This window comes from Canis lupus, chromosome 12, assembly GCF_011100685.1.
Source record: "Canis lupus familiaris isolate Mischka breed German Shepherd chromosome 12, alternate assembly UU_Cfam_GSD_1.0, whole genome shotgun sequence".
Taxonomy (NCBI): Eukaryota; Metazoa; Chordata; class Mammalia; order Carnivora; family Canidae; genus Canis; species Canis lupus.
This window is the reverse complement of record NC_049233.1, coordinates 5,936,667-5,956,439: the sequence shown is the minus strand read 5'-3', so window position 1 is coordinate 5,956,439 and position 19,773 is coordinate 5,936,667. Positions and strand designations below refer to the sequence as shown.

The 19,773-nt window shown below is 45.3% G+C and overlaps 1 protein-coding gene across 3 annotated transcripts in view; it reads right to left on the bottom strand.

Moving 5' to 3' along the window:
* Positions 1–6,107, bottom strand: part of RAB44 (RAB44, member RAS oncogene family) — a 35,956-nt gene extending 29,849 nt beyond the window's left edge. For 2 of the 3 annotated variants that reach the window (XM_038553887.1, XM_038553889.1), the window contains exons 1-2: positions 5,978–6,107; positions 2,439–2,656 (exon numbers count right to left, since the gene is read on the bottom strand). In XM_038553887.1, the coding sequence (XP_038409815.1) occupies positions 2,439–2,645 (207 nt within the window). In that variant the 5' untranslated portion in view covers positions 2,646–2,656; positions 5,978–6,107. Of the gene's footprint in view, positions 1–2,438; positions 2,657–3,330; positions 4,071–5,977 lie in introns of those variants that run through there. The other variant, XM_038553888.1, reaches the window with a different exon arrangement.
* Positions 6,108–19,773: the final 13,666 nt, after the last annotated feature.

Here is a 19,773-nt window from a genome sequence, read left to right as displayed (position 1 = left end):
TTTTGCCCGGGAGAGATGAAAATAATTTTTGTCTTGTAGAACAACTAACCCCAAAGATTTACAGCCTGTTGGACATCAGCCATTTTAAAAATTGAACTCAGCAATCTTATCCTAACACTCTCCTGTCAAATTGCCTTTAAATACTGTATACTGGCTTCTCATGTGCTTTTGAGCCAATCATAACATCTTAGTGGTTCCTTCATTAATTAGTAATAATAATTAACTAGATAAGAACTTTGATGAGTGCTGTTTTTTATTTGCTTGATTTTTTAAAAGATTTTATTTATTTAGGGATCCCTGGGTGGTACAGCGGTTTAGCGCCTGCCTTTGGCCCAGGGCGCGATCCTGGAGACCCGGGATCGAATCCCACATCGGGCTCCCAGTGCATGGAGCCTGCTTCTCCCTCTGCCTATGTCTCTGGCTCTCTCTCTCTCTCTGTGTGACTATCATAAATAAATAAAAATTTTAAAAAAAGATTTTATTTATTTATTCATGACAGAGAGAGAGAGAGAGAGAGAGAGAGAAACTGACTTATTTGAGGGAGTTGGTAAAGGCTACCCTGAGAAAGTTTTTCTTTCTTTCTTTCTTTCTTTCTTTCTTTCTTTCTTTCTTTCTTTCTTTCTTTCTTTCTTTCTTTCTTTCTTTCTTTCAGTAATCTCTATGCCCAACGTTGGACTTGAACTCATGACCCCTGAGATCAAGAGTCACATGCTCTACTGACTGAGCCAGTCAAGCGCCCCTGAAAATTCAATTTCAGTATCAGCCGTTTGCATGTACTTTGTTATGGCCCTGAGGATAGAACACAGGCAAAGTCAGTTTTGACAGGGGCAGGAAAAGGTCTGGAGCATGGAAAAGTATCCAGAGGAGACAGTAGGCCCAGTGAGATTCCAGCAAGCCACATAGGCCGCTCTGCAGAGAATGAGGAAAAACCAAATATCAGTCAACATTGGTCTAGGCCAGAGCCTAAGACTCCTTCCTGGGTGGGACACACAACCATGGCCAATCTCATGTGTCACTGACATTTATAGTCATTGACATGGTTTGTAGGACTCTGCTCCCCGGGATAAACTTCTCTGCTCAATGGGCCTAAAATTATGTCACTTGCAAGTTCCTTCTTTGGTGTGAGGTCCTTTCCTTTGTTAAGTGCAAATCTTTCTGAAAGATGGGAATGCATAATGCCTGATCATCCATTTACATATTAATATAAACAAATTCCTCACCTTTTCTGAGCACAAATTTTATCATATTTATTTATTTGCTTCAGAAAATACATGTGCTTGTCAACTAGCACAGAGAACATTTCTTTGCATACAAACCATGCTTTTTGCCCACTGATCTTTGTATTTTGTTTAACTAATTAATTAATTAATTGGAGTTTTTTAGGGAGGGGAAGAGAGTGGGGGAGCAGAGAGAGAGAGGGAGAGAGAGACTTATGCAGGCTGCATGGTCAGCACAGAGCCTGACATGGAACTCGATCTCATGACCAAGAGATCATGACCTGAGCTGAAAGCAAGAGTTGGAGGCTTAACCAACTGAGCCACCCAGGCACCCCTAATTAATTAATTTTTAATTGAAGTATAGTTGGCACATAATGTTACATTAGTTCCAGATGTACAACATATGATTGGACAAGGCTATATATTACACTGTGTTTGGCACAAGTGTAGCCACCACCATACAGCACTATTACAATACCCTTGACTATATTCGTCATGCTGTACCTTTCATCCCCGTGACTCATTCATTCCATAGCCAGAAGCCTGTATCCCCCTCTTCCCTTCACCCATTTCACCTGTCCTTCCACTTGCCTCCCCTCTGGCAACCACCAGTTTGTTCTCTGCATTTATGGGTCTGTTTCTGCTTTTTGTTTGTTCATTTGTTTTGTTTTTTGATTCTCCATCTAAGTGAAATCATAGAGTATTGTCTTTCTCTGTCTGACTTATTTCGTGTAGCATGATACCCTCTAGGTCCATCCATGTTGTTACAAATAAGAAGATCTCATTCTTTTTGTGGCTGAGTAATATTCCAGTGTGGTGTGTGTGTGTGTGTGTGTGTGTGTGTGTGTGTGACTTCTTCCTTATTCATTCATTTATCAAGGGACACTAGGCTGCTTCCATATCTTGGCTACTATAAGTAACGAACATAGGGATGCAGATATCTTTTTGAATTAGTATTTTATTTGGGTAAATACCCAATAGAGAAATTATTGGATTGTATGCTATTTCTATTTCAAAATTTTTGAGAAACTTCTATACCATCTGCCACTGTGGCTGCACCAATTCACATTCCCACCAACAGTGCATGAGAGTTCCTCTTTGAAAGCAAATTTTAGATGAGAGAAAGGGGAAAGAGCAGGCCTGCCCTGCTTTCCTGGGATAGGAAGTCTCAGGAGGCTACAGAAAAGGGATTCAGAGGGTGAGCTAGGGATGTGGACTCACCGCCAGGTCCTCGCGGGTGACAAAGCCCCTCTCCTTGGCACCACAGTCCTGAAAGAAACGCTGCAGCTCCACGGCCACCTCTGAGGACAAGGGCTCTGGCTCTGAAGCCACGGGGGCATCCTGGCCATCAGCTGGTTCTCGCATCTGCCGCCGGCGGCTGGAGCCCAGCTTGCGGCCTTTTCGGGGCACTCTCTGTCCACTCTCCATGCTGCTTTGGCCTGGGGACCGAAGAATGGAGAGGTGGCATCAGGCTGCTGAGCAGTCACTGTGCTGAAAACCCTCCCACGGCTCTTGGAGAAAACACACCACAGCTGATGAAGCTAACTGGACCCCAGCTGGCTTCTCCAACCTCGGGAGCCTCCCCCACCTCCTGGCTTCCAGCATGAGGCCTTTGCCCTTTCTGTTCCTTCTGCTTGGAATGCTTTTCCCCCAAGCTATCCATGTGTCCTCATCTCTGTTAGATCTTTTGGCCATTATAGAGAAGAGCCCCACGCAGGATAGGTTCTGTTTTGAGTCGAGGGTGCGGACACACGGTTGTCCAGGATCTAGCTGTCTCATCTGTCTCTCCTGATAGTTCTCCAGCTCATTTCCTCATATCTCACCTTGGAGGTTGCTTCCTCCCTCTATCTCACCTGACCTCCAACAATCTTTTTTTTTTTTTTTAATTTCTAAACACCATTTCCCTGCTCCTTGGACACATGCACCAGGGAATCAGTAGCTCTTACAGACTTGCACCCTGCTTCATCCCACTCTCTCCCACACCCTCATGGTCTGTCAAGTCTGCTGAACCACCTTCATTCCTAGAATATCAGATTCTTTCTCATTTTGCTCCCTTTGCCAAGCTTCCCCAACTCTCTTATCCTCCACCTAATGATGCCTCTTCCTCCCTCACCTTAGAGACTGCCTCCTCCGAGAAGCCTTCCCTGCAGCCATCTCCACACTTCAAGCAGCGTTCAATGCCCCCTGGACTGTGGCCCCGTGATGCTCTGGGCTCCCCCTATGGATGTCACTGTGCACTTTGGTCCACAGTGTTCCCAGCTCCTTAGCACACAGTAGGTGCTCATGTACGGGTTGTCCAATTCATTAATTGGAGTCTTCCCAACTATCACTGAAAGTCTTGGGTCAGTCAATTGATTAGGATTTTGATGGATGAAGATTTGTCTAGGTGAGACCCCAAGGAGTCTGGAAGATATCCAGTCTGGGCCTGCCCTGGGGGAATAAGCAAGGGGTACATAAAATTCCATTGGGTGCGAGGGCCTTGCTGGGCCCACGGGCAGGCAGCTTCCTGCAGGGCGTGGGACTGGAGCCAAGCTCTAAAGAAGGCAGGTGGGATTTAGAAGCAGCGAACGGCACGCACAAAGAAACATGAGCAGTGTGAGCCAGCAGGAACAAGAAGATTCTTCTGGGCTTTCTCTGCTGTGGTGGAAGGTCACAGACAGGCTGAACGGAGGGACGGTGGGCTCCTTCTAGGGTCCTGGCACCACTGGTCCAGCCTCCCTTCGGGCAAGTTCTCTGACACAGGCTGCATAGGACTTGAATAAGGCCATTCCTCAGCCTGCAGAGTTCCCCAGACTTTAAAGAGAAGTCAAGTGTCTCCTCTCTCTCTCTCCGCCAGCCTTTCTCTCTCTTTCTTCTTGTGTGGTTTATCTCTGCATTTGTTTCTCTCTGTCTTGCTGTCCCCATGGCTCTCTCTCGGGCCTGTCAAGTCTGTTTCAGATGCAGTTTAAAGCTCATAGGTGAAAACTGCAAAGCTGGGTCTAAGGGGCTTGCAGAAGCCAATTGTGCATATTTCTTCCAGTGGCATGGGATCAGCCACCAGGGGAGTATTTACACACGTGAACCAGCAAAGGCTACAAATGGGGGGGGGGGGGGGGATTCCATTTGAGCCTCATAAAAGCCGAGTACTGTACAGATACAATTTATTCCTAGTTGACCTGTGAGCAGGCCAAGAAAAGCTCTGAGATGCTGAGGCCTGCCCAAGCCATGACGCTTAGTAGAATAGGATCCCCCCAGGATCCCCCAGACCACTTCCTGGAGAGGTACCTCCTTGGTGGCCGAAGGCCCCTGTGTGGACCATAGATGCCACCATCTCTGTGTGGACCTGACAGAGAGTGTGTGGGACAAGGGCTTCGGGAGCAGGGCAGAGTGGGCCGGCTTTGCCTGTAGGTGTAACACTTGGAAACTCAAGGTGCACATGTACTTCCGTTGGAGACAACATACAGGAGGCAGCAAGATAAGATTCTCAGGGCAGAAGCTTCCAGAACTGAAACACTAAGCGAAGAGTTTACAATGATATGGGTGCCACATCACTGAGTCTGCTGGACTCCCACAAGTAAAGGAAACTAGAATCCTAAAATAAATTCTGGGGGCACCTGACTGGCTAAGTCGGTTAAGCATCTGCCTCCAGCTTGGGTCATGATTCCAGGGTTCTAGGATCGAGCCCCATATCAGGCTCCCTGCTCAGTGGGGAGCCTGCTTCTTTCTCTCCCTCTGGCCCTCCCCTCCCCCTCATGGCCTTACAGCACACCCTAAAAACAGTCTGCACCTCTTTCACAGCCAAGCATGACCACCCAAAGATAGTAGGGGACATTCTCTGTCACTCCTTACCTGTGCGTACATGGGTGCTCACACACACACACACACACACACTCCCTCCTCAGCCAGCTCCCACCACTGACCACTCCCTCACGGGTCTGATAGGACATTCTTCACAGGTTGTTGGCATGTACGAAGGTTCCTGCCCATTCGGAGTCACTCAGAACAACACCCCTCACAGTCAGCCTGCAGGGGCACTCCTCCATCCTCTGCCACATTCCCCTCTCTGGAACATCCCTACTTCATACCCTAAACCGTTAGAAGCCCCTGGTGACCAGGAACACACATTGGCACCCTCAGCCCTCCCCTCTCTTCCCCACATTCCTCACCTGAGAAACCAGACAAAGTTGGAAGCCAAAGTTGAGAACAAATCGATCTTGCTCCCAGGAAACTACAGGAATCAGCTCCCCACTGTGCCATTGGGTTAGGGGAACAGACACTATAGGCTTTGGGTCAGGGCGTGGAGAGCCTTATAAGAAAAACAGGGTAGGGAACGGCTACCCTAGGGCTTCCCCCAATTCCTTCATTCTTTCTCCAAACGGGCAAAGAACTGGGTCTTCTCCTCACTCCATTCACGTCATTCAATAACTACCAGTAATAGTGATGGTCACAGAACCCAAATTGTAAGTTGGTGGGTCTGAGAGACTACCTAGTGCCTTGCTCTAGTCTACTTACCTCTCTCTTCCTCTCACAGACTCGAAGAGAGAAACCAGGCACCTGAGAAAACAGGTGACTTGCCCAAAATCACACGGCCACTTATGGTAGGCAATCTATCCCAGCCCCCTGCCCCAGCACCCTCACTGGACCATGCAGAGAGCTCCAAATTCTTGAGAAAAAAGGGCTCAGATCTTTGCGTCCTTGGAGCCAAATGGGGACCACTGCTCCTTCTCCCAACCCCAACCCCTCCAAAGAAAAAGAGCATTGTGACTCCAGGTGGCTCCCACCTCTCAAAGGCTCCCAGTCGTGCACACAGTCCTGGCCTCCTGGACTTGGCGCTGAGGCAACCGCTGCCCCCAGGAGCCCACGAGTTCTGGCACTGTTAACAGTCTTGTCTCTTGCTTAATCGCTCTTTCCGTTCCCCAGCGAGCCAATCTCCTGTGTTATCTATGGGACTTCCTGTAGAAGCAAGCACTGGTTGTCCTTTCATAATCTTGCCTGGTCCTCCTCAGGTCTCTCACCCTAAAATCGTAGAATTAGAGAGTGCTGGGAATGAGAGGGAGGTCTTTCTAAGCAGAAGCTCTGAAGGGGAAGACAGGTTGCTCAAGGTCACCCAGCTCTCAGTGGCAAGGCCAGAACCTGGAACTGAGTCTTCGGTTGCCAGCATGTTGCTATGCCTTGTCCCAACCAGAGTGTTGATGGGCACAGTTGTGGCTAAAGCTGGGTGTATGAACCATCCTGGAGTAACTGCACACCGTGCCTTCCCTCAGGTTCTCACCCTCAGGTGGTAAGGAATATCAGGGGAGGCCTTCATCCAAATTTTCTTTTAGATAAATAGTCTAACTTAATACCAAAATATACTGTAGGGCTACAACCAAAAAGAGTGTGATACCAGTGCATGAATATACAGGGATGAATGAATGGAACAGAATTGACAGGAACAGACTCAAGTACATATGGGAATTTAATGTATATTAAAAGTGGCATTTTACAGTGCAGTCCGGGTGGCTCAGCAGTTTAGCGCTGCCTTCAGCCCAGGGCCTGATCCTGGATACATGGGATCGAGTCCCATGTTGGGCTCCCTGCACGGAGCCTGCTTCTCCCTCTGCCTGTGTCTCTGCCTCTCTCGCTCTCTCTCTCTGTCTCTCATGAATAAATAAAATATTAAATAAATAAATAAAAGTGGCATTTTAAATCAGTGGATAAAAGATGGCTTATTCAATAAACGATTTGAAAAATGAGCTAGCTATCTGCAAAAGTGAAGCTGGAGATCTAACTCTAAAATAATTCCAGATGAGGGCGCCTCGCTGGCTCAGTCAGAAGAGAATGCAACTCTTGATCTTGGGGTTGTGATTTCGAGTCCCACATTGGGTGTAGAGATTGCTTAAAAATAAATAAAATCCCGGGTGCCTGGGTGGCTCAGTCAGTTTAGTGTCCAGCTCTTGATTTTGGCTCAGGTCATGATCTCAGGGGTTGTGAGATCCAGCCTCTTATCGGGCTCTGTGCTGAGCATGGAACCTGCTTGAGATTCTTTCTCTCCCTCTCCCTCTGCACTCCCCACTCATGTGCATGCTCTCTCTCTAAAATAAATAAATAAATAAATAAATAATAAATAAATAAATAAAATTTTTAGGAAATGTATTTTTAAATTAAATAAATGAAGTCTTTTTTAAAATAATAAAATAATTCCAGATGGATCAGAAGTTTCAACATTAAAAGATCATAAAGTTATAAGTTTAGGATTTGTTTCACAATAATGGAAGGGTGGGGGAACAGGTGGAGCATGTGAAATAAAGTCCTGGCCCTGTTCTGCTTACTGTTGAAGTTAATGAAGTTACTGTCCGCTCATTCTAGTCTCTCTACACTCTTGTGTATGTTAGAACAAATGCTGTAAGAAATCATGGGATGGGGTGCCTGGGTGGCTCAGCAGGATACTTGGGACTCTTGATTTCTGCTCATTCAACTAAGCCCCGCATCCCAGCTCCTCGCTCAGCAGAGAATCTGCTTTTCTCCTCCTCCTCCTCTCTTCTCTTCCTCCCCTGCTTATGTGCATGCTCTTTCTCTCTCTCTCTAAAAAACCAACCAACCAATCAATTAATCTTAAAAAAAGAAAATGAAAGGCAGAAAGAAATCATGGGATAGGAGTACCTGGGTGGCTCAGTCAGCTCAATATCTGACTCATAGTTTTAGGGCAGATCACGATCTCAGGGTGGTGAGATCAAGTCCTGAATCCTGCTCCACACTCAGTGGGGAGTCAGCTGGAGATCTCTCTTTCTCCATCTGGTCCTTCCTCTCTCTTCTCTCTCTCCAAGTAAGTAAATAAATCTTTTTTTTTTTTTTTTAAGAAATCATGGGATAGTTTTTTATTTTAATTAAAAATTTTTTAAAAGATTTTATTTATGGGACACCTGAGTGGCTCAGCAGTTGAGTGTTTGTCTGCCTTTGGCTCAAGGCATGATCCTGGGAACCGGAATCGAGTCTCACATCGGGCTCCCTGCAGGGAGCCTGCTTCTCCTTCTGCCTGTGCCTCTGTCTCTCTCTGTGTGTCTCTCATGAATAAATCAATAAAATCTTTTTGATTTATTCGTGAGAGACACACACAGAGAGAGAGGCAGAGGGAGAAGCAGGCTCCATGCAGGGAGCCTGACATGGGACTCGATCCTGGGTCTCCAGGATCATGCCCCAGCCAAAGTAGTGCTAAACTGCTGAGCCATGCAGGCTTCCCAAATAAAATCTCTTTAAAAAAGATTTTATTTATTTATTTGACAGAGAGAGAGCACAAGTAAGTGGACAGGCAGGCAGAAGCAGGCTCTTTCTTCTCTGCTAATCAGAATGCCCAATGCCGGGCTCGATCCCAAGACCCTGGGATCATGACCTGAGCCGAAAGCAGCCGCTTAACCAACTGAGCCACCTAAGTGCCCCAGGAGAGTTTTTAAAATAATCTTGGAGCAAGTAAGCCATTTCAGGCTTATTACAAATCATTAGAAGCCATAAAAAAAAATTTGACACATTCAACTATATAGAAGTTTCCAAATAAAAAATAAATGACTGAAGATCCTCCCAGGTGGCACAGTCGGTTAAGCATCAACTCTTGGTTTCAGGGCAGCCCTGGTGGATCAGTGGTTTGGCACCACCTTCAGCCCAGGGCGTGATCCTGGAAACCCAGGATCGAGTCCCACATCAGGCTCCCTGCATGGAGCCTGCTTCTCGCTCTGCCTGTGTCTATGCCTCTCTCTCTCTTTGTGTGTGTGTCTCTCATGGATAAATAAATAAAATCTTTAAAAAAAAAATCTTGGTTTCAGCTCAGGTCATGATCTCATGGTGGTGGAATCAAGCCTCACATCTAACTCTGTGCTCAGTGTAGAATCTGCTTGAGAGTCTCTCCTTCTGTTATGCCCCTCCCACTCGTGCTCTCTCTCTCAAATAAATAAATCTTTAAAAATAAATAAAAAATAAATAACTGAGTGACAAAAATAAAGGTCACCAGTGACAAGCCAAAAGGCAAACAAACAATGAAAAATATTCTCATATCACAGAAAACAAGTTCATTTCCTCCATAGATCATGAGTTCCTCATAGATCAATGAAAAAGCAACAATGCATTAGAAAAATTGGCACTATATAAATAGGTGGCTCATGGGAAAAAAGCATCAATGGCTTTTCAACATGTGAAAAAGTTTTATCCTCATTTATAATAAAAGCAATAAAAAAACTACAATGTGATATTTTTAAGTTTTCCAACTGTTAGAACAAAAAATTATTGATGGTGTGGTGTGTTGTAAAGGATGTAGGAAAACATTTTCACATGTTGTGAGTAAGAACGTGAATTGGTACAGTTTTCCTGAAAAGCAATGTGGTGATATCTGTCAACATTAAAAAGGAAAGAGCTTTTTACTCAGCAATTTCACTGCTAGTCATTTGTCCTGTAGGTGATGCCCCAAATGTCGATACGACAGGATTTCATTACAGCATTGTTGATAGAAGCAAAAGACTGGAAACAATTGAAATTTCCATCAACGGGGACCTGGTTAAAGAAGCTCAAATATGCCCATATAGGACCCACCCTGTGGTTGTGAAGAAAATGAGGAGAAAGATACAGGTGGACGGGTGTGAAGATCTTCAAAATATATTGTTGAATTTAAAAAGCAAGGTTCAGGGGCGCCTGGCTGGCTTGCTCAGTCAAGCATCAGGTTCTTGGTTTCGGTTTAGGTCATGATCTCATGGGCCACAGAATAGGGTACAACGGGCCCCGCGCTTGGTGGGGAATCTGCTTGAGATTCTTTCCCTCTGCCTCTCCTCCCACTCATTCTCTCTCTTAAACAAATAAATAAAATCTTAAAAAAAAAAAAAAAAGCTAGGTACAAAACAGTGAGTCCAGTATGTTTTGCATGAAGAAAAAAGTGTGTGGATAAAATTTATGCTCTATAAATACATGTGCTTTCATATATGGCTGTAAATGCACCAAATATTTCTGACAGGACATATGGGAAACTGGTAGCAGTTGGCTGGAGAGAAGGAGGGAAATTTATATTCCACTGCTTTTTTTGTACCATTTTTATACATTATCTGCTCAAAAATAAATTTATTATTCAGAGAGAGAATGATACGGGAAATGTGCTAAAATGGTCACATACAGAGACTATTGGTGAAGGGTATATGGGAATTACCTTACTATTTTTGCAACTTTTCTGTGTGTCTGAAACTATTTCAAAACCAAAAGTTTTGAAATTGGGGATTCCTCGGTGGCTCAGTGGTTGAGCATCTGCCTTTGGCTCAGGTCATGGTCCCGGGGCCCTGAGATCGAGTACTACATTGGGCTCCCTGCGGGGAGCCTGCTTCTGCCCATGTCTCTGCCTCTTTCTCTGTGTCTCTCTTGAATAAAAAAATAAAATCTTTGAAAAAAAGTTTTGAGGGTAGCCCGGGTGGCTCAGAGGTTTAGCGCTGCCTTTGGCCCAGGGCGTGATCCTAGAGACCCGGGATCGAGTCCCACGTCGGGCTCCCTGCATGAAGCCTGCTTCTCCCTCTGCCTGTGTCTCTGTCTCTGTCTCTGTGTGTCTCTCATGAATAAATAAATAAATAAATAAAATATTTTTAAAAATAAATAAAGTTTTGAAATTGAATTATTTAATTTCTAAATAAACATATATTCTCCCAACAAACCATCCCTTTTTATCCCATTTTCACAACTGAGGAAATTGATACTCAGAGTTTCTATAGCTTTATTGAACTAAATAAGGCATTCGTTGTTTTTATCCCAAAATATTTTTTGAGCACCTAATATGCACCAAACACTGTGCTAGGCACTAAGAATACAAAACAGGGGGATCCCTGGGTGGCGCAGCGGTTTAGCGCCTGCCTTTGGCCCAGGGCGCGATCCTGGAGACCCGGGATCGAATCCCACGTCGGGCTCCCGGTGCATGGAGCCTGCTTCTCCCTCTGCCTGTGTCTCTGCCTCTCTCTCTCTGTGTGTGACTATCATAAATAAATAAAAATTTTAAAAAAAGAATACAAAACTAAGAGAAAAAAACATATGCCATATAATGTTTGGTAACAATAAGTGCTATGAAGAAAAGTAAAGCGGAGCGAATGGATAAAATGGTGAGAAGCATACTTTATATGAGGTGTTTGGGGGAGGCCTGTCTGAGGTGGTATTGGAAGAGACCTTATGAGGAAGAAGATTTAGAAGAAGAATGTGAAGAGGGGGAACAGTGAATGCAAAGGCCCTGAGGTAGGAACACATTTTGTGTACACAAGGAACAGTGAGGAAACCTGTGTGGCTAGACCTGTGTGGAGGGAAGAGTAGAGAAGATAAGGTCGGGAATAACAGAAAGGAGAACTTATAGGCCACGTAAGGATCTGGGTTCTTAGTGTAAGTGAGGTGGAAGCCATTTGGAGGGTGACATGATCCTTCATTGTGGATAGCAGACTGTACAAGGCAAACACAGAAACAAGGAGACCAGGAAGGGGGCTGTTAGGATAATTCAGACAAGAAGAGATAGTTTGGACCAGGAAAACAGTGGTGGAGGTGATGGTGAGAGAACTCTGGATATATATCGTTGGGGGGTAGGGGGGTTAGATTTTTTTTTTTTTTAATTTGAGAGAGAGACCAGAGAGAGGAAGAGAGAGAACATGAGCTGGGAAGAGGGGCAGAGGGAGAGGAAGAAGCAGACACCCCCCACCACTACCACCAATGAGCAAGGGGCCAGACTTGGGGCTTGATCACAGAACCCTGGGATCATGACCTGAGCCAAAGGCAGTTGGTTAACCGACTGAGCCACCCAGGTGCCCCCCATTTTTTCTTTTTAAGCAGGTGCCACACCCAGCATGTAGCCCAACACAGGACTTGAACTCACAACCCTGAAATCAAGACCTGAGCTGAGATCAAGAGTCAGACGCTTAACCAACTTAACCAACTGAGCCACCCAGACACCTCTGGATATATTTTGAAAGCAGGGTCAACCCAATTCGCTGCTGGATGGGGCAACTGCCACAAATCCAAGGCCTTTTTCTCTGCAGTGAGGGAATCTCTCCATTTCCCTGGGAAGCAGAGTGAAGTTGGAACTTTCAGACCCAGCCCCCAGGATCTCAAAGCATCCTCAGTCCATTTGCCCCACATCCCCATGACCCACCTCCCAGTCATGGAGATAAAAGGGGCACGGAGAAGGCCCGGCTGGTCCCAGGACCCCCTGCCAGAGCCCAAGTGGTCAGAGCCCAGCCTGTCAGGCCTGGCCGCCCCGTGCAGCAGCCCCAGGAGGGAACCTGCCTGCAAGCCAGCTGGCCAGAGGCTGGAGCCAAGTGCTGAGATAAAAGTTAGAGCCAGGCCTTTTTGGAAACAGCAGAGCTTATTTTAAAATACGGCGTCACTGGACTTAAAAACACTGAGCTCAGAAACTACATTTTCCAAAAACTGAGTGGATGAACGGAGATCCAAGATGGTGAGACTGTTTTATGAATGGGAAAGTTTCACATTCACTGTTTTTCAATCCCCCAAAGATGCTTGAATTCAGTTCAAGGTTTAGTAAATCCTGAAGCAAAATACTCTCCGTCCTGAGGTGCAGTGTCGAGAGCTGGGCTCCCAGCCTCCAGCTGTTGCCTCCCAACTATCTCTGGAAAGAACATGTAGGCAGCCGGCTATTCCCTGCAGGGAACCCCGGCCAGGGAGCTTGGTGCAAATTCGCATTTATACAGCACACTTTACATATGATTGAGAAAACCCCAAAATTACTTCAGAGACAGAGGAGGGGCACAGGGGAGACTGCTGGCAGGCCTCCCCAGAATTGTCACGATGGTAGAGGTCCAGGGTTCAAGGAGCAGGCCACATGACCTGAGGTATCCGCGTGAATATCCTGGCTCCCCACCTGAGTGCTCTCAGGCGAGTGACTTAAGGGCTTATTGCCTCAGTTTATCTCCTGTAAAACACAGGCAAAGGCAATGCCCAACTCCTAGGTCTGTTATTAGGATTAAATGCTATAAACCCGCATAAAGCATTTGGAACTGTGTTAGGCAGATGATCATCAGTGTTAGCTGTTGTTATTTTTGCGGCTGTTAAAAGAAGGGGACTGAGAGAGTCTCCAACTTGTCCATCCTGCCAATTCGCAGATAGCCCTGTTCACATGCCAAACTGATTGTCAAGCCATGAGGGGCAGCAACCCGGGACCAGAAGCAGGGATGGGTGGGGTGGGGTTTGAAAGATGAATACTGGGGTCAGGAAGGAAATACAAGCCATAGGGAATAATTCATTCATTCAACAAATATTATTGACCACCTACTAGGTGTTGGGTACTTTTTTTTTAAGATTTTATTTATTCATGAGAGACACACAGAGAGAGAGGCAGAGACTCAGGCAGAGGGAGAAGCAGGCTCCACTCAGGGAACCGAATCCTGGGTCTCCAGGATCACGCCTTAGGCTGAAGGCGGTGCTAAACCCTTAGCCACCCGGGCTGCCCTGTGTTGGGTACTTTTTTAGGTCCTGGGACACAGCCGCAAACAAAACAGGCAAAGACTTCCCCTCATGGAGCTCACATTTCTGTGGGCTGGTGGGAGAGGGTAAAGCCACAGTGATTTTTTTTTTTAAGATTTAATTTATTTATTCATGAGAGATACAGAGAGAGACAGAGACACAGGCAGAGGGAGAAGGAGACTCCCTGCGGAGAGCCCCATGTGGGACTCGATCCCACGACCCCAGGATCATGCCCTGAGCCAAAGGCAGACGCTCAACCATTGAGCTACCCGTGCATCCCAGAATACAAAATATTTTTAAAGTGTATTGGTTGATCTAGAGATAGCTCTTTCCCAAATATTTACCACATTGGTAAAATAGTAAAAATAAGTAAAATAAATTTTTCAAGTAGAAAAAAGTTCAATTCTTTCCCTTTAGTTGCCAATATTTTTTAAAAAGATTTTATTTATTTATTCATGAGAAACAGAGACACAGGCAGAGGAAGAAGCTGGCTCCTCGCAGGGAGCCTGATACGGGACTTGATTCCCAGACCTGGTACCAAAAATGACAGAAAGCAGTATGGGCTTCTGAAAATGGATCCCTTGCCAATGTGACGACAAGGGGGACCGGACTGCTGGCAATGAACAAGGTATTGACAGCCCGTGACAGGCTGTGACTACACAAGGACCAACACTCAGCTGTGCGGAGGTGGATTGGGGTGAGGAACAGGTGGGATTCCAGGGCAACACGGACTTATACCGTAGATCTAACGCTGGAAAGACGGGGGTGGGGGGGTGGGGGGGTGGCGGTGAGGAGTGTGACCTTGGCTTGCTTTGGTTAACTGCCCTAGAGGTCTCGAAGAAAACGAATGACAGGCTTGACTTAGAGCATGTTGTGGGAGACAGGAGAACCCCATAAGAGCATTCTAAATGGCCCTCATCTGGGTTGATAATCAGCCCCAGGATTTCATCATAAAGGTGGTGGTGCTACGGGAGGGCTCAGTGCATGGCTCCAGCCAGCAGGAAAAGTTGGGAGAGGGGTGCTGAGATATGTGGATGGATGCCCTCAGGAACCTGTACCCCATGTCCCCTAAGCTCCCCAGGCCTGCAGAAGCACCCTCTAGAGGAGGTTTTCTATCACTACCTGAAGCCCACACGAAGGATTCACCTGAGGTGAATGTTTACCTTCCCCAAGATCCATTCCACCTCCCCTCATGGCTTCTAGACCAGAGGCAGCAAACATCTTCTTCAAGGACATGAGAGTAAATAGTTTAGGTCTGTGGGCCACATGGTCTGTGTCACAACTACTCAATTCGGACTTTGCACTCCTTAATATAATAGAGCAAAACCAGCCATAGACAATAGGTAAACAAATGGGCATGTCTGCTTTCCCATAAAACTTTAATCAAAACAGGTAGCTAGGCCACAGAGTTTTGGTTTGCTGGCCCCTTCTCTAGATGAATCATTGGGGTCAAGTCTCAACATTGCCCAACCAGGAAAGTACAGGTTACCAAAAAAGCTACAGTCTGGCTAATAAGTATGGGTATGACTAGGGAAACACCCATGGGAGATCTCAAGGACCAGTGCTGGGAGAGATGAGGAATACAGACTAGATAAAGAGAGTTTGTATGGAAGTCTCTCTCTTAACTCAGGACTGAACATCCTAGTGAGGCCCCCCACCCTGGACCTGTCATCCCCAGGAGGGCCCAGAAGGCCCTCCCTTCTCAAAGCAATAAAGGATGTACCAGTGAGAGGAGCTCAGAGCTGGCTAGGAGATACTATCATGAAATGACATGGCCACTGTCAACGCAAGGGACACACTATGATCCAAGAGGAGCAGAGGCCTCAGACAGCCACTTAATCATCAGAGGCAAGGTAGACACAAAGCCTGACCGGGTCAGCAGAGCCCTTTGACAGTGGCATTTCTAAAGCTAAGAGAGAGGAGCATTGAATAGGACATGGCTTGACTGAACCACTGCTGGTCAAGGGGGGTGAGCAAAAGCTGATGCCAGCTGCCACCATAGAAAAATCACAATTTCTCACCCAGCTGCCAAATTTGAGCCAGTTCTCAGACTCAGACTCACTGATTGAAGAAAAAACCCCATAATGTCACTGTAAGTATACTAAATAAATACTTCCTCAACTCTTCCCTTCAAAGTGCCCTCTGGCTATTTAGCAGAAGAGCTGTGCAGTGTGGAACAGATCTGTTGAGGTCTATTTGATACAGAGTCTGAGCTTACCCCAGTACCAGCCGACCCAAAATACCATTATAGGCTCCTTTTAGAGGAGGAGGACATGCAAGGCTGGGTGATAATGGAGTCCTGGCCAGGTTCATCTCAGAGTCTAGTGGGCCTATGGACCTACTCTGTGGTTATCTCCCAGCCCCTGAGTGCAAATTGGGATGGATATATTTAGCTGTTGCCAGAACCCTCACTGATCGGTTTCCTTATCTGTGGAATAAGAGCCATTATGGAAAGAAGGATGAAGTGGAAGTCTCTGCTATCATCCTACTAGTCAAGCAGTAAATCAGAAGCACTACCACAAGCCAGGTGGATATGCAGACATTAGTGTTACACTCAAGACCTAGAGTATGCAAAGTAGTCCCCATCAGATCCCCATTCCATCCACCTCAAATGAAACATGGCAATTGATGGCTATCTACACAGTAGCTCTAATTGCAGCCATTACATCAGATATGGTGCCTTTGCTATAGAATAGTCTACGTGGGTTCTGACTGTAAGACACTAATAATATGGCCAGTGCATTCTTCCCAATTCATTTCAGGAAAGGGGATTTAAAAAAAAGGGGTCATGTTCACATTCCTTTTTTTTTTTTTTTTAAATGTGGCATTCCCTCTTTTTTTTTTTATAAATTTTTATTTATTTATGATAGTCACACACAGATAGAGAGAGAGAGGCAGAGACACAGGCAGAGGGAGAAGCAGGCTCCATGCACCGGGAGCCCGACGTGGGATTCGATCCCAGGTCTCCAGGATCGCGCCCTGGGCCAAAGGCAGGCACCAAACCGCTGCGCCACCCAGAGATCCCATGTTCACATTCCTTACAAAAATTCAGAGACCTGTCATGTTACAGTTTAAGCGGTCAAATGAACAGAGACATGCTGGGCCATTCCCTCTTGAAGAAAAGACAAGCCATTGTAATGTGGACATGCTCCCCCTATAGAGAGGCACAGGATGGGTGAGCTTATTTGGACTTTGGAGGCCTATATTAACTCTCCAGCAAATTTACTAGATGATGTGGGGAGCTGCCATGTTTGAGTGGAGTCTAGGACAAAAGACAAATCTGTGACAGGTCCATGCTATAGAACAAGCACTCAGGACATATGAGTCAGTGTATCCCATGGTACTAGAAATATCCATAGGATATTACTCACATATTATATGTGAAGTCTCTGAAAAGCCCCAGTGCGGGCTGAGCTCCAACTGGGAGCCCTAGGGTTCTAGAGCAAAGCCATGCCCCTGTACAGCAGACAATTATCCAACATTTGAAAAGTAGTTCTTGGGGATCCCTGGGTGGCGCAGTGGTTTAGCGCCTGCCTTTGGCCCCAGGCGCGGCCCTGGAGACCTGGGATCAAATCCCACATCGGGCTCCCGGTTCATGGAGCCTGCTTCTCCCTCTGCCTATGTCTCTGCCTCTCTCTCTCTCTCTGTGACTATCATAAAAAAATAAAATAATAAAATAAAATTAAAAAAAAAAAAGAAAAGTAGTTCTTGGTCAAACTGCAGTCAGAAGCAAATAAATGATTATTGTTTTAAGCCACTAAAGTCTTGGAGTGGTTAATTATAAACAGATAATCAGAAGATACATGTAAAGTACTCTGTTCTTTTATTTTTTCAAATTTTTATTTAAATTCTAATTAGTTAACATATAGTGTAAAATTGGCTTCAGGAGTAGAATTTAGTGATTCATCACTTAACATATAATACCCAGTGCTGGGACACCTGGGTGTCTCAGCTGTTGAACATCTGCCTTCGGCTTGGGGCATGATCTCGGGGTTCCAGGATTGAGTCCCACATCGGGCTCCCCCACAGGGAGCCTGCTTCTCCCTCTGCCTATGTCTCTGCCTCTCTCTCTCTGTGTCTCATGAATAAATGAATAAAATCTTAAAAAAAAAAAAAAAAAAAAAAACACAACTCCCAGGGCTCATCATGACAAATGCCTTCTTTAATACCCATCATCCAATTTACCCATCCCCCTACCCTCCTCACTCCAGCAACCCAAAGTTTATTCTCTCTCTTTTTTAAGACCTATTTATTTATATTAGAGAGAGAGAGAAAAAGCGTGCACTAGCACCCATGACTGAGGGGAGGGGTGGGGGAGAGGGAGAGATTCTCCACTACTGGAGTGCACTCCTGAGTGCAGAGTGATGCTGGGCTTGGTCTCACAACTCTGAGATCATGACCTGAGCCGAAATCAAGACACTTAACCTAAGACTGACCCACCCAGGTGCTCCTCAGTTTGTTCTCTTAATTATAGAGTCTTTTATAGTTTGCCTGCCTCTCTGTTTTTATCTTATTTTATTTTTCCTTCCTTTCCCCTATGTTCATTTTCATTTCTTAAATTCCATATATGAGTGAAATCATATGGTATTTGTCCTTCTTTGACTTATTTTGCTTAGCATAATACCCTCTAGTTCTATTCACATTGTTGCAAATGGCAAGATTTCATTCTTTTTCATTAGCTGAGTAATATTCCATTACATATATATATATGTACATAAACATATATACACCACATATTCTTTATCCATTCATCTGTTGATGGACATTTGGGCTCTCTCCATAGTTTGGCTATTGTTGATAAGGCTACTATAAACATTGGATTGTATGTATCCCTTCAAATCTGTATTTTTGTATCCTTTGGATAAATACTTAGTAGTGCCACTGCTGGATCATAGGGTAGCTCTATTTTTAACTTTTAAGGAGCCTCCACACTGTTTTCCACAGTAGCTGTACCAGTTTGCATTCCCACCAACAGTGTAGGAGGGTCCCCCTTTCTCCACATCACCAACAGCGTGATGTTTCTTGTGTTGTTAATTTTTAGCCATTCTGACAGGTGTGAGGTGACATCTCATCATGGTTTAAATTCGTATTTCCCTGATGATGAGTGGTGTTGAGCATCTTTTTTGTGTGTCTGTTGGCCATCTGGATGTCTTCTTTGAAAAAAATGTCTTCTGCCTCTTTCTTAACTGGATTATCTGGTTTTTGGGAGTTGAGTTTGATAAGTTCCTTATGGGTTTTGGATACTATACCTTTGTCAGATATGTCATTTGCAAATATCTTCTCCCATCCCATAGGCTGCCTTTTGGTTTTGTTGATTGTTTCCTTCACTCTGCAGAAGCTTTTTATTTTAATAAAGTCCCAATAGTTCATTTTTGCTTTTGTTTCTCTTGCCTCTGGAGACATGTCTAGCAAGAAGTTGCCATGGTCAAGGTCAGAGGTTGCTGCCTGTGTTCTCCTCTAGGATTTTGATGGTTTCCTATCTCACATTTAGGTCTTTCATTCATTTTGAGTTTATTTTTCTATTGGTGTAAGAAAATGGCCCAGTTTCATTCTTCTGCATGTGGTTGTCCAGTTTTCCCAACACCATTTGTTGAAGAGACGGTCTCTTCTTTTTTTCCTTTGAATATGCTTTCCTGCTTTGTCGCAGAGGAGTTGACCATAGAGCTGTGGGTCACTTTGTTCTACAGTACTCTACTATAGAAAGCTACCACAATTTACATATATATCCTTGTTATGGGCTTTTGGGTTGTTTCCAGTTTGGGTCTGTCAAGACTGCTATGAACATGGTTTCTGGTGGAAATATGTACTGATTTCTCTTGAGAACAAACTTAGGAATGGAATTCCTGTGTCACGGGGCAGGCATGAGGCGAGCCATCTTTGGAAGGTATCATCAAACAGTTTTCTAAAGTAGTTGAGATATTTTATACTTCTGCCTGCAAGGTGTAAGAGTTCCGGTTGTTCCCTATGCTTGCCCACACTTGGCAAGGTCAGCTTTTTTCCTTATAGTCACTCTATTATAAGGGTGCAGTTTATCTTATTGTGGTTTTAACGTGCATTTCCCCAATGAGTAATGATTTGCATGTCCCTGGTGACTAACAACATATTCTTTACTAAAAAGAGGCCA